A 15,349-nucleotide genomic window follows, 5' to 3' on the forward strand; every position below is an offset into this window, starting at 1 on the left:
TTATGTTACGCTAACTTGCCTTTGCTTATCAGTGGTACCAGTAAGATATTAGTAATAAACTTATAGATGAGTATAGTTAGTAATATATTTTCAGAAACAATAAACATCTTTCTTAGACTTTAAAGAATTGTTTTTCAATAGACACACATCCGGAAATGTCACAGATATTGTAGTATTAGAATAATAAAGCTACATTTCAGAGTACTTGTGTTAAATGGTAACCTATTATTAAATATACACACAGGGAAAACACAGAAATCTCTGCCTGAGTCTGAAAATGTTTATTAGTTCAGATCAGTTGCTCAGTTGTGTCCGACTCTTTGTGACCCTATAGACTGCAGCACGCCAGGCTTCCCTGTCCTTCACCAACTCCCAGAGTTTGCTCAAACTCATGTCCATTGAGTTGGTGATGCCATCCAACCATCTCATCCTCTGTCATCCCCTTCTCTTCCTGCCTTCAATCTTTCCCAGCATCAGGGTCTTTTTATAGAGACCAATATAATCAGCAGATGCTATGCTCAATGCTTTACATGCATTATCTCATTTAAACTTCACACCAGCCCTTCATAATAGGAAATAGGTACCATTACTCCTAATTAATAAATGAGAAAACTGACACTCAGGAGATAAAGTGTGCCCGGGACACCCAGTCAGTAGCTGGCAGGGCTAGAACTCAAACCACCACTTGCAACTCCACACCCCACATTCTTGTCACAAACAAGGGTGCTTCAACCAGCCAAGTCTTCAGTATCAGTTTACTTAGAGTGTTTGTAAGAAAATAGGGGGTGAAAGAGGTCAATGCTTTTCGGATCATCGAGATTTTTCAGAGCCACACAACTGTCTAGAGCTGTGCTATCCAATGTGGTAGCCACTAGCCACTTGGAGCTATGTGGGATGGGGAGGGAGGTGGGAGAGTGTTCCAAAAGGGAGGGGTTATATGTATACCTATGGCTGATTTGTGTTGAGGTTTGACAGAAAACAGCAAAATTCTGTAAAGCAATTATCCTTCAATAAAAATAAATTAATTAAAAAAAAAAAAACAGTTCTTTGGTTGCACTACCTCACATGTCAAGTGTTCAATAGCCACACATAGCCACTGGCTACTGTAAAGCACTAGGAAGATTATGGAATATTTCTATCATTGCAGATAGGTCTGCTGGCTAGCACTGATCTAGAAGACCCCCAAGAGGCACAGGGAAGTTGTTTGGGGGGGGGGGATTTTAGTATCTTAGAGATCATCACTGCCCAGAATATTAGAGTCATCACCGACACTAAAAAGACCTTTCCATCTGTACTATGAGAACAAGATTAGCTCTTTCTCCATAAATTCTTTCCCTACAATGGTGTGCTCAGTAGTTAACATTAGAGGAAAGAATAGCTGTAACTATTTTATGTGAACTAATTCAATTATGGGTTCCAACTTGAAGAGGAGAGCCTGTTTGTTTATTCTGAGCTGCAGGGGAGGAAGGGTATATAATAATTCCACTTTTAAGAACTGGTTCAAATAACACTTGAAAAATACAAGGTAACAGATTTATGAATAGGAACCACACCACAGTGTATAGGAACATTGCACAAAAGGACTTCACAAATTAAATTACATTCACTACAGTACTAGTGTACATTTCTACTAAGCAAAGATATTATTTAAACCAAATGATATGCTCCTAAAAAGAAGGCAAAAGCATAACACTGAGAAAAAAAGACAGTCTAAGTGAAAAACTTAGGACCAAATTAGACATTCTAAAATGAAAGACAAAAAGGAGGAAACACAGGTGGAAACAACTCAAGCGCTTGTTGGCAGATGAATGGATAAGCAAAAATATGGTATATTCATACAATGGAATATTATTCAGATTTAAAAGGAAGGAAATTCTGACACATGTTACAACATATATGAACCCTGAGGACATCATGCTAAGGAAATAAGCCAGACACAAAGAGACAAATACTGATGATTCCACTTATCTGAGGTATCTACAGTAGTCAAACTCATAGAGACAGACAGTTGAATGGTGGTTGCCCAGGTCTGGGAGGTGGAGTGGGGAGAGAATGAAGAGATGTTGTTTAATGGGTACAGAGGTTCAGTTTTGCAAGACGAAAAAATTCTGGAGATTGGTTGCACAACAATATGAATATACTCAATACTGCTGAACTATACACCTAAAGATGATTAAGGTGGTAAATTTTATGTTATTTTTACAGTAATAATAATATTTTTTTTTAAAGGGAAAGGCAAGCCCTTCTTAGAAAAGCCATCTAAGTCCATTAGACCACTTGACTTACTGGTCTCTTCCTCTACTTTTATGAAAGGTAATCATTGCTCTGAGCTTTTTAAGATTTAAATAATGGAACATTATGACAATAAGGCCAAATATGCAAATACCTGGGTCAGTAGCAGAGATAATTGCTCCGAAAAAGAGGCAATCTGTGTAGTAAAATTTATCCGAGAGCTGCCCCACAATCTTCATGAGCTTCACCACACCATACATGAGATTTCTATAACAAGAAAAGGTAAACTGTGTCAGAAGAAAAAGAAAAGAAAACCCACCTACTCAAATAAGCTGGCAAATACACAAGCAGAGGAGTACTAGAATATTGCACTTCCAAAGAGGTTTGTGGAACCATCAGGCAGCTGTTGTGGTTGGACACTAACCAGGAACATGTGCAAATAAGACTTTGGCACCAAGTAATGGTCTGCAGCTACTGTCATCTTCCTGAAGTATATTAAGCATTCCATTTTTTTAAATTGTACTTACAACTATAAGGTACGATCATCAACTAGCAACAGTTAGGGCATTTTAAGCAACTGGGTAGTAGGGAAGAAAGGAAGAGAAAGAACCCTGCAAAATGGGTAATGAATTGCTACAAAACTCCCAGGATTCTAAGACAGTGCATTTAAAGTCATGTAAATGAATGGACTGGATCAAGCTAGACAGAAAAAAAAATGGGATGGCCACAAGGATCCAATGGTCAACCTTCTCTGCCAATAATTATCACAAAACAGGGAAAAGAGGCAAAACTCTTTAAAATCTTCCATTAAAATATCAGTGTACCCACTGACATATCTGGCTTCTCACTCTTGGCATGGGTTAGACAGGCAGCCCACCTTACACACTGTGCAGAATGTGATACAGCCCAAGAAGGACCACCAAGTTAATATTTTACCTTGAGCAGAGCACATTTCCTACAGGACAGCTCACAAATTAGGGGGAGTGAGGAGTGTTAAAAGGCCTAGTACTTGTTATTAAAGGAGTATGTGTGTGTGTGTGTGTGTGTGTTGGCAGCAACTGTAGAGATTAGGTGAATACAAACAACCACAGAATAAAGAGAAATTAAGAAAACAATCCCACTTACAATGGCATAAAAAAGAATACAAAACTTAGGAATAGATTTAACAAAAAATAAATAGGCACAGTATAGACTCATTGTACCCTATAGTCAATCTCCAGTAAATAGATTCTTGTTAGTCAACACCATATCATTGTTCATCTTTGTACTGTGGGTGTCTAGAACAGTAGATTGATTATCTAGGAGCTCAAGAACTATTTTCAGAGTTGAATCCTTTTGAGAATAAATAGTTATAATTTAAAGTTTTGCCTACTGTGTGCTGGACATTGTTCCAGACACTTAAACAGTTATATTTCAATTCACAGGAACTCTATGATACCCTGGAGGAAGAAATGGCAACCCATTCCAGTATTCTTGTCTGGGTAATCCCATGGACAGAGATGCCTGGCGAGCTACAGTCTGTGGAGTCGCAAAGAGTTGGACACGACTGAGCAACTGAACTCTATGATATAGATTTGATTTGCTCTTTGTTACTTATCCGGGCTTCCTGGTGGCTCAGAGATTAAAGCGTCTGCCTGCGTCTGCCTGCAATGCACGAGACCTGGGTTCAATTCCTGGGTCAGGAAGATTCCCTGGAGAAGGAAATGGGACCCCACTCCAGTATGCATGCCTGGAGAATCCCATGGACAGAGAAGCCTGGTGGGCTGCAGTCCACGGGGTCGCAAAGAGTCAGACATGACTGAGCGACTTCATTTTCACTTTCACTTTCTTGTTGCTTATCCAAGGCTTCTTTCATCTACCTTTTAAGTATTTCTTAAAACTAGACCTTCCTCTACATTTCCTTCTATCATAAGCTTCAGTTCAGTTCAGTTCAGTTGCTCAGTCGTGTCCGACTCTTTGCGACCCCATGAATCGCAGCACGCCAGGCCTCCTTGTCCATCACCATCTCCCAGAGTTCACTCAGACTCACGTCCATTGAGTCAGTGATGCCATCCAGCCATCTCATCCTCTGTCGTCCCCTTCTCCTCCTGCCCCCAATCCCTCCCAGCATCAGAGTCTTTTCCAATGAGTCAACTCTTCACATGAGGTGGCCAAAGTACTGGAGTTTCAGCTTTAGCATCATTCCTTCCAAAGAAATCCCAGGGCTGATCTCCTTCAGAATGGACTGGTTGGATCTCCTTGCAGTCCAAGGGACTCTCAAGAGTCTTCTCCAACACCACAGTTCAAAAGCATCAATTCTTCAGCACTCAGCTTTCTTCACAGTCCAACTCTCACATCCATACATGGCCACTGGAAAAACCAAAGCCTTAGACCTGAGCAATAGACTTCTCTCTGGCAGCGTTTTCCCTATCATCACCAATGCCAGTATCCTGTCACTCTCTTACTGGACAAAGTCCAAGCCCCTCCTTTTTTGGTGGCATAAAAGGCTACTGCTTTTATCTCCAGCTTTCCAGATAATATTTTAAAATTAACTAAAGTCCACAGTTCATTCAGGTTTCCTTAGCTTTTACCTAATATCCTTTTTCTGTTCCAAGATTCCATTGAGGATACCACATTACATTTAGTCATCATATCTCTTTTGTCTCCTCTTGGTTTTGTCTCCTCTTGACAGTTTCTCAGACTCTGCTTGTTTTTGATGACCTTGGTAGTTGGAAGGAGTACTAGTCAGGTATTTTGTAGAATCTGAGACCTGTCTGATTTTTTTTCTCATGATTAGACTAAGGTACTTTGATTTTAGGAGGAAGACACAGTGGTAAATGCCATTCATATCACAAACATCAGAGGTACGGAGTATCGACTGATTTACCAATTTGGGCGTTAATCCTGATCACCTGGCTGAGGTAGTATTTGTCAGGTTTCTCCACTGTAAAGCTACTCCTTCTTACTTTGCATGTGGTACTCTTTGTAAGGAAGTCACTATGCCCACAGTCAAAGGGGGGAAGGGCCAAGCTTCATCTCCTTGAGGAGGACTGGATCTGCACCAATTACTTGTAATTCTTCTAACATATCACTTCTCCCCCATTTATTTATTCATCCAATCATTTATTTATATCAGTATGTGTGTGTCAGTAGCTCAGTCGTGTCCAACTCCTTGCAACCCCATGGACTGTAGCCCACCAGGTTCCTCTGTTCATGGAATTCTCCAGGCAAGAACAGTGGAGTGAGTAGCCATTCCCTTCTCCAGGGGATCATTCCGACCCAGAGATCGAACCTGGGTCTCCCACACTACAGGCAGATTCTTTACCATCTAAGCCACCAGGAAGCCCTTTATATAAATATAGACACAAAGATACTTGTTTTATACTTTGAATGGTAATGCAAAACAATGTAATTTATTTTGTTGTTCTTTAGTCATTAGGGGGTGGTTTCAGATTGGCTCTGTGTTCCTTTGACATGCTTTGGTATCTTTTTGTTTGCTTATTTCTGAACACTTCCTTACTCTCTGGCACTATAAGATGCTCCATTGTCATCCTGCATATTTGCCATCCCAGCCTAGAATCAGCCATTTCTGCAAAAGGCCTTGGCTCTTCACATTGAAGAATGACATTAGAAACCAAGATCCTGGGACTAGGTTTTATTTCATTTCATGTTAATTAATCTTAATTTCAATTTAAATAGTTACATGTGGCTAGTGCTTCCTTGATGGCTCAAGCAGTAAAGAATCTGCCTGCAATGCAGGAGACACAGGAGACATGAGTTTGATCCCTGGGTGGGGAAGATCCCCTGGAGGAGGAAACGGCAACTCACTCCAGTATTATTGCTTGGGAAATCCCATGGACATAGGAGCCTGGTGAGCTACAGTCCACAGAGTCACACAGAGTCAGACACAACTGAGCATGCACACGCACACAATGTGGCTAGAAGTTACCACACTGGCTGATGTAACTCTAAATTTTAATTATAATCATCACCCTTATGGCAGAAAGTGAAGAGAAACTAAAAAGCCTCTTGATGAAAGTGAAAGAGGAGAGTGAAAAAGTTGGCTTAAAGCTCAACATTCAGAAAATGAAGATCATGGCATCTGGTCCCATCACTTCATGGGAAATAGATGGGGAAACAGTGGAAACAGTGTCAGACTTTATTCTTTTGGGCTCCAAAATCACTGCAGATTGTGACTGCAGCCATGAAATTAAAAGACACTTACTCCTTGGAAGGGAAGTTATGACCAACCTAGATAGCATATTAAAAAGCAGAGACATTACTTTGCCAACAAAGGTCTGTGTAGTCAAGGCTATGGTTTTTCCTGTGGTCATGTATGGATGTGAGAGTTGGACTGTGAAGAAGGCTGAGCACCGAAGAATTGATGCTTTTGAACTGTGGTGTTGGAGAAGACTCTTTTGAGAGTCCCTTGGACTGCAAGGATATCCAACCAGTCCATCCTAAAGGAGATCAGTCCTGGGTGTTCATTAGAAGGACTGATGCTGAGGCTGAAACTCCAATATTTTGACCACCTCATGCGAAGAGTTGACTCATTGGAAAAGACCCTGATGCTGGGAGGAATTGGGGGCAGGAGGAGAAGGGGACGACAGAGGATGAGATGGCTGGATGGCATCACCGACTTGATGGACATGAATTTGAGTAAACTCTGGGAGTTGGTGATGGACAGGGAGGCCTGGCGTGCTGCGATTCATGGGGTCGCAAAGAGTTGGACACAACTAAGTGACTGAACTGAACTGAACTGAACTGAAACATCAAAATATTGGACTCTAGTAGTTGCCAGGGATTTGGGGGCAGGGGAAATGGGGAGGTGTTGCTCAAAGGGTACAAACTTCCATTGATAAGATTAGTAAGTTTGGGGATCTAATGTACAACATAAGATCACAGTTAATGATACTGCATCATATACTTAATTAAATGTTGCTAACATGGTCTCACCACAAAAAAGAAATAGCTAACCATGTGACCAGATGAAGGTGGTAGCTAAGACTACAGTGGTAATCATTTTGCAATTTTCAAGTGTGTAAAATTAACACACTGTATACCTTACACTTACACAATGTTATGTGCCAATTATAGCTCAATAAAGCTGGGGGAAAATATTCAACTCTGTGGACCCATGTGGATCTCATCTCTTTGGAAGTGTGGTAATTTGGTTATATGACAAAGCGTTTACTTACCCAATAATAAAGCAGGAAACAGCAGTCCCCAAGAAGGCATAGGCCAGAATAGACCCAAGATTTCTGAAAAAGTGTCTCTGAATAAAACAAAAAAGCAGGAACCATATTGTGAATTTTGACAGTGAACATTAGAAACACTAGAAGTCTCTAAAAAGTGAAACTTTACTTACTGCTTTCATCAAATCAAGTAATAACTGAAGTTACTCCTGAAAAATGCGATTAGCCTTAGAACATCATGATTTTAAGATGTTCTTTGTCCTACCAATCACTGAGCAAGCAAGCGGCTTTAGTAAATTTCAGAAAAAACTACTCTGCCTGATTGTATTAAATCACAGTGTGTGTGTGTGTGTGTGTGTGTGAACAGACTGAACATTTTCACAGATTTAACTCGATGCTTGTATTAAATCACAGGGTGTGTGAGTAGACTGAACATTTTCACAGATTTAACCCAAACTATTTTATCCTAGTGATTCAACTAGTCACTTCCAGTTCTGGTAGTACTTAGAAGAAAATTACAGATACAAGTTTGAAACTAATAAGCTATGAAAGTACAAATGAGTTTTCAGCTTAACTCAGCATCGAAGAGTCTCCTGATATTCATGTGAATTAATCTCTGAAGCCTGGGAAAGAGGGACAATAGAGATAGATGTGGAGAAACAAGAAACAGGTAGTTTCATCTAAAATGGGCAAATTTATAAGGGTGTACACACATGCACATGCACAGGTTTACTTCTCATAAATCATCAGGTCTGTGGATACTATGATGGGGAAAAACCCCATTCGTGGGACCCTGAACCACAATCCTTATTTTTCAAGGCATAAAGCTGTTCTCATTGGACAATCAACTATGTAACAAAAATGGGACAAGCAATATCTCCTAAACACTCTCATCAAACAGGAATCAGGAATATTTCATCTAAAAATTTTAAAAAGCAGGAGAGCCCCAGCATGTGAGCTATGCACCACCAGGGAAAGAGAAGGCCAAGAAGGCCAAGAAGAACTTGACCCGGATCAAGTAGCCATCACGAAGTCTGACAAGACAAAGAGCTATGGGCATTCACTGGCCTGCTTTTCAGACAGAGGATCTAAGACCTTGGCTTCAGCCTTCCCCAGTGCCCGCCCCTCTCTGAGGCTGTAAAGAAGGCATCAAGGAATCCCTAGTGCCCATACACCATCTTCTCAGAAGAGAATCCTTCAAAGGCTTCCCACACTAAGTCACCAAATGAAGGCACTGCCTGCACATATTATAGACATATTATGTTTGCCTCCTATATCAGTCACTGTCCTCAGTCTTTATCTTTTTAATGCTAATGCATTTATATGCCACTGTTTTAGAAAACAGTTTGATTTCCAAAAAAAAATTCAAAAACTGTGAGCCCTTAAAAGTTCCATCAAGTGCTTAAACCAAAGAGGGAATACATCAAGGACAAGACATGAGACCAATGAAACCCATGCAGAGTACCCATGAGCAAAATTTTAATCCTAGATATGCTTTCCCTTGCCACTTGGCTTTCTTCTGGTGATCATTCCCATGGTTGGTCTGAATATGTTAAGTACATCTGTATTCATGTTATTAGCCAAAGCAGAAAATTAGAAATGTAAATCCACTACCGAAAATGCATTCATGATATATTCTAACATCACCACACACTGTACACACAAATTACCTATCCCCAGTCGTATCAGCTGATGTGAACTGGAATTTTAATGCATTTTGAAAAGGTGTAACATGCCACTTATTTGTATATTATTACACTTAGTACTTAACTACATACTTCATACTTTACAAAGTACTTTCACATACATTAGCTCATCCAATTCTCACAACAATCCCATCATGAAAGTGTTCCTTGGACCATTTTATGAGAGACATCTAAGGCTCAAAAGTGGGATGTGAGTTGCCTAAAGTCACATGTCCACCACACTGATGCACCAGAACTGGAAACAAGGTCTGCTGATCCCAGGGCATTGTACCACATCCTTTTAGGGAAGAAGAACAGGAGGTGTCTCATGGAATCCTATATTTTTCATCTTCTAATTTGGCCTTAACAGTTCATGGTCATGTGTGGGTCACAGAAACATGACTGGTTTAGTCTCTCCCTTACTTTTCCCTTTCCATTATAGAATGGCAAAAAGAAACAAAAGGAGATGGCATGCCCTGGTAATGCCATTAAGAATATAAACCTAAAACAGACCAAGATTTTCAATGAAAATCTACCTTGGCATCCCAATTCCAGTTGTACCATTCTAAGTTTTATGTTCCTACTCCTTGGGAAACCTTATCATCTTCCATTCCCCTGAAAAATTTTAACATGATGTGTGTGTGTTTGCTGGGGGAAATTCACAAAACATGGAAGCCTCTACAGGCAAATTCTTTCCCTGCTAATGCCCTGTAAGCAAACTGAGTGGTAACACAAAATCTAAGCTAAGGCCACGGTACTTTTTTCAAGTTAGAAAAAGAAAGGCCCGTGTCTGAATGACAACTATATGTACATAGGTCAAGGGGTATGAATCTGTTTACATATCAGCAGTCAACTGGTGAAACACTTATTACACATTTTAACTGAAAACATTTAATCAGAGATGGCAACTACCTAAGAACCAACTATTTACGTGCCTGATCAAAAAGGAAGAGACTAAACTAATAGCTAATAATAACCTTTAAGACTAGCATTTCAAAAACAATTTAAATTGGTAACTGGCAAAGCCTATTATTAGTTTTTTTCTTCTGAGAAAATGAAGCTGACAAAGAAAAAGCTATGCAAACACTAAGGTGGTTTTTTCCAGCCATTACAGTGGCTTTAACAACCAATGCTTTGGTTTCATTTTCAAGCAACTATGACCTTGATTATACATTAAGATAAGTTATTTAAAATACCAAATTCTTCATCACCCATTTGATCTGAAGAGCAGTTCCCAAATTCTTCATTTAAATAAAGAATAACATCATTTATATCTGTAAGATCATCTATTTGTTACATGTCAACAGCTGACATACAGATTCTGGTTACTTTGGCAACCTCATAAATTACTCAGAAAATGGATACTTTTAAAAAGTTTTATTTTTTTATTTATGGCTCTGCAGGGTCTTTGTTGCTGTGAGGGCATTTCTCTAGTGTGGTGAGCAGGGGCTACTCTCTAGTTGCAGTACACAGGCTTCTCATTGTGGTGGTTTCTCTTGTTGTGGAGCATGGGCTCTAGCGTGTGGGGCTTCAGCAGTTGAGGTACGCAGGCTCAGTTATTTGTGGCTCCATGGCTCTAGAGCATGGGCTCAATAGTGTGGTGCAGAGGCTTAGTTGCTCTGTAGCATGTGGGATCTTCCTGAATCAAGGATCAAACCTGTGTCTCTTGCATTGGCAAGTAGATTCTTTACCACTGAGCCACCAAGGAAGCCCAAAGATACACTTTTTGTACTGAAAACTTAACTCTAGAGATAATGTAACTCAGAGGAACAAGAACAATCCTAGTCCCTCCAGTCAGACAAACAGGTCATAACCTTGACTCAGTCCTGAACCATCTACATAACCTCACATGTCATTTGACATCCTCATCAGTATTAATCAAATGCAGGACATTCTCTACATGTCAGTGAGTATATATATGTGTGCTGGGCTGCTGTGCAGGAATACAGCCATCCATTGTGGAGAGAGAACTTAAGTTCTATCCCTTCTCCCTGAAGATGATGCAGTAAGGAAGAACCATGTGATCTCTAAAGGGAGAGATGGGCTTGACCCTGACTTGCAGCCTTGACCCTCTTATAAAAAAAAGTGGGGGAACACTATTGCTCCCATAGTCTCTATGCTATGAGCAACAGAGGCAGCCTTTGGCAGGCCCAGCAATTCCTAGGATCTTCCCATTTCAGCCTCCCCACCTGTGACTGTGACCAACCTGATGGCTAAAGGGTATGTGTCTTCAATTTATGACGTTAGTAATAAGGAGCCCCATTACCAAGGGCTAACCTTTATCATTCAACATGCACTACCAGGAACTTTGGGTCATAAATTGATCATTCAGTTGCCAATTAGCTCCTTGTGTCTGTTTATAAATGAGTTGGAAACCTGGGGGAGAAAGGGTATGAGGTAATTTGCCACCCTCACATTCATACAGTTTCTATGATGATTAGAAATAATGTATGTAAAAACAGAAGTAAAGGATATATGCAAAGTTCCTTATATCAGATGTTCCATAAATAACTGTATTTGTGTGGGTTGTAAATAGTTTAAAAACAGTTTGAAAATTGCAGAGTTGCTTTGACAGAAGAACTGGCCAAATGGGGAGGCACTTTCTTATAAAATCAGTTGGGATTGTTTCCTCCTCTATGTTCTGAAAGATTTTGTGTAGGATTGGTATTATTTCTTTTTTAAATGCTAAATAGAACTCACCAATGAAGCCATCTGAGCTTGTATAAAGTTTTTTAATTATGAAAAGAATTTATTTCATTAATATAGGACTGCTCAAGTTTTCCATCTCTTCTTGGGTCAGTTTTGGTAATTTGTACCTCTCAAGAAATTTGTCCATTTGTCCATTTCACCTGGGTTGTCAAATTTATTTGTACAAAGTTGTTCATATTACACTCTTACTGTCCTCTTAAGGTGTAAAGGGTCTGTAGCAATGTCACCTCTTTCATTCTTGATATACGTAATTTGTTTCTTTCCTCTTTTTTTTAACCTTGATTGATCTATCTAGAGATTTATCAACTTGGAAGGCATTCTCTACTTCCTAAGGATGTTATTGAGCTTTATTGGCAGTCAACATCTCTCTTTTCTAGGCTCACTGAAAAGGTTTCCTTTAGTCCCCTTTCAGAAAGACAGCTGAAACAGGTTCCTTGGCTGTTATCTGAAGTAGGCATTTTTGGAAACTAAATTTTCAAAGAATAGTCCCACAGTGGGGGAGGAAGGCAGCCACTAACACTATTTATAAAGGTATTTAGTATTTTAAATATTTAGAGCCTTAGACCCAATCTTGCTGCTGAGCACAATGACCCTCCCTCAAAAATGACAGATTTTTTTTAAGTTTTTGTTTTTTTCTAATTTTTGGCCACACCCTCTGGCATGTGGGACCCTAGTTCCCCAACCAGGGCTTGGACCCATGTCCCCTGCATTGGAAGGCAGAGTCTTAGCCACTGGACCACTATAGAAGTCCCAGTAATGATTTTTTTTTTAATTTTTTATTTTGGAGTAATTATAGATTCACAGAAGTTGCAAAAATAGTGTAGAGAGGTCCTGTGGTATCTTCACTGGTTATACCTCAAATAATTGTACTACAATATCAAAATCAGGAAATTGATATTGGTACAATGTGTGTGCATAATTCTATGTCATTTTATCACATGTGTAGAGTCTTATAACCACCACTGCAATCAAGATGCAGAACTGTTCCACTTTCATGAAGATTTCCCTCATGCTATCCCATTTATAGTCACAGTCACCCACTTCTTTTCCCCACCATCCCTAACCACTGGCGACCACTAATTTGTCCTCCATCCCTATAATTTTTTCATTTCTAGAAAGCTATATGAAGGAAACCATATAATGTGTGATCTTTTGAGACTGGATTTTTGCACTCAGCATAATGCATTTGAGATCCATCCAGGCTGTTTTGTGTATCAGTGGTTTGTTCCATTTTATTACTGAGAAGTATCCCACAGTATGGATGTTTGTTTAACCATTTACCTATCATGGGACATTGTTTGTTTCCAGTTCTGGGCTATTACAAATAAAGTTTCTATGAATAATCATGGACAGTGTTTTGTGTAAATAGAAGTTTTCAATTCTCTTGGATAAATCCTCAGAATTAAGATCTCTGGGACAAATGGTTATTTCAACTTCAGTTTTATAAGAAACTGCAAAAGTGTTTTCCAGAGAGGCTATACCATTTTACATTCCCGACAGCAATGGATGAGAGTTCTAGACTTTAAAACAGAAATGAATCACTGATGATGATGAATCAGCTGCTATCTCTGAGTAGGTACAGAACATAGTAATAACCAATCCGGGAGAAGGAAAAAAACTAGAAAATTGTGCAGGTAACTTAACATAGAGATTCCCATGCTTTAAAAAATACCGTAAAAAAATACCTTACCTTCTTTAAACTGTACCCAGCATGGAAAATAATTGGAGGGAGCAGAATGTTGAAAAAGACCTCTGGATCAAATGTTACCTAAAAGTTAAAAAAAAGCAATTTTTATTTAATACTAATTGGTGCCATATTATTTCCTTAATATTTTAAGCCACTGACTAAAGTTTGAATATTTTCAAAAATGACATAAATGTGAAAAATCACACAGGAGAGAAGCCACAGCTCCCATGAACACTGGTCTGTTCTTCTCCATACAGCACTTCTGCACTCTACTCTTGATGGGCTGTTGAATATGTATTAAGACACAACAATTCAGTGCAAATTTGAGAACCAACAGAAAGCTTCTGGGTCAATGTTCTTAAACAACAAAGGTATACATATGGAATTTAGAAAGATGGTAACGACAACCCTGTATGCGAGATAGCAAAAGAGATACAGATGTATAGAACAGTCTTTTGGACTCTGTGGGAGAGGGAGTGAGGGGATGATTTGGGAGAATGGCATTAAAACATGTATAATATCATATAAGAAACGAATCGCCAGTCCAGGTTGGATGCAGGATACAGGAAGCTTGGGGCTGGTGCACTGGGATGACCCAGAGGGATGGTATGGGGAGGGAGGTGGGAGGGGGGTTCAGGATGGGGAACACGTGTACACCCATGGTGGATGCATGTTGATGTATGGCAAAACCAATACAATATTGTAAAGTTAAAATAAACTTATATTATATTAAAAAAAAAGAAAAAAATAATAGTAATAAAAAAGAAAGAAAAAAAATAAACAACAAATGAAAACATCTTGATTTTTATTAAACTGTTATAAAAGTTCAACTACAGTAAAAGGTGCAGGCATAATTCTTTACTAATTTTCTGCATCCTACCACCTAATTATTTATAGATATAATTTTAATGAATTTAAGTCTCTTTTGACTGACAGTCATTTGTGATATGTGATGTGGCCTAGACCAAAGTCTCCAGTAGTGTTAATGGCTTCCTAAACATCAACAGAAATTTATCAACTCTTTCAGTTCAGTGGCTCAGTTGTGGTCGACTCTGCAACCCCAGGGACTGCAGCACGCCAGGCCTCCCGGTCCATCACCAACTTCCGGAGTTTACTTAAACTCATGTCCATCAGGTCAATGATGCCATCCAACCAACCATCTCATCCTCTGTCTTCCCCTTCTCCTCCAGCCTTCCATCTTTCCCAGCATCAGGGTCTTTTCCAATGAGTCAGTTCTTCACATCAGGTGGCTAAAGTATTGGAGTTTCAGCTTCAGCATCAGTCCTTCCAAATATTCAGGACTGATTTCCCTTAGGATAGACTGGTCGGATCTCCTTGCAGTCCAAGGGACTCTTAAGAGTCTTCTCCAGCACCACAGTTCAAAAGCATCAATTCTTTGCCTCTCGGCCTTCTTTATAGTCCAACCCTCACATCCATATATGACTACTGGAAAAACCATAGCCTTGACCAGATGGACCTTTGTTGGCAAAGTAATATCTCTGCTTTTTAATATGCTGTCTAGGTTGGTCATAGCTTTTCTTCATAAGAGTAAGTGTCTTTTAATTTCATGGCTGCAGTCACTATCTACAGTGATTCTGGAGCCCAAAAAAATAAAGTCTGTCACTGTTTCCATTGTTTCCCTTTCTATTTACCATGAAACGATGGGACTGGATGCCATAATCTTAGGGTTCTGAATGTTGAATTTTAAGCCAGCTTTTTCACTCTCCTCTTTCACTTTCATCAAGAGGCTCTTTAGTTCTTCTTCACTTTCTGCCATAAGTGTGGTGTCATCTGCATATCTGAGGTTATTGATATTTCTCCCAGCAATCTTGAGTCCAGCTTGTGCTTCATGCAGCATAGCA

The 15,349-nt window shown here is 39.5% G+C and overlaps 1 protein-coding gene across 5 annotated transcripts in view; it reads right to left on the bottom strand.

The window, feature by feature from the left end:
- The window catches only part of SLC9A7 (solute carrier family 9 member A7), a 185,961-nt gene that overhangs the window by 68,376 nt on the left and 102,236 nt on the right, over positions 1–15,349 (bottom strand). For all 5 annotated transcript variants that reach the window (XM_061409873.1, XM_061409872.1, XM_061409869.1 and 2 more), the window contains exons 3-5: positions 13,491–13,568; positions 7,410–7,486; positions 2,387–2,499 (exon numbers count right to left, since the gene is read on the bottom strand). In XM_061409873.1, coding sequence (XP_061265857.1) covers positions 2,387–2,499; positions 7,410–7,486; positions 13,491–13,568 — 268 coding nt within the window. The remainder of the gene's footprint in view (positions 1–2,386; positions 2,500–7,409; positions 7,487–13,490; positions 13,569–15,349) is intronic.

The sequence above is a fragment of the Bos javanicus genome, chromosome X (genome assembly GCF_032452875.1).
Source record: "Bos javanicus breed banteng chromosome X, ARS-OSU_banteng_1.0, whole genome shotgun sequence".
NCBI lineage: Eukaryota > Metazoa > Chordata > Mammalia > Artiodactyla > Bovidae > Bos > Bos javanicus.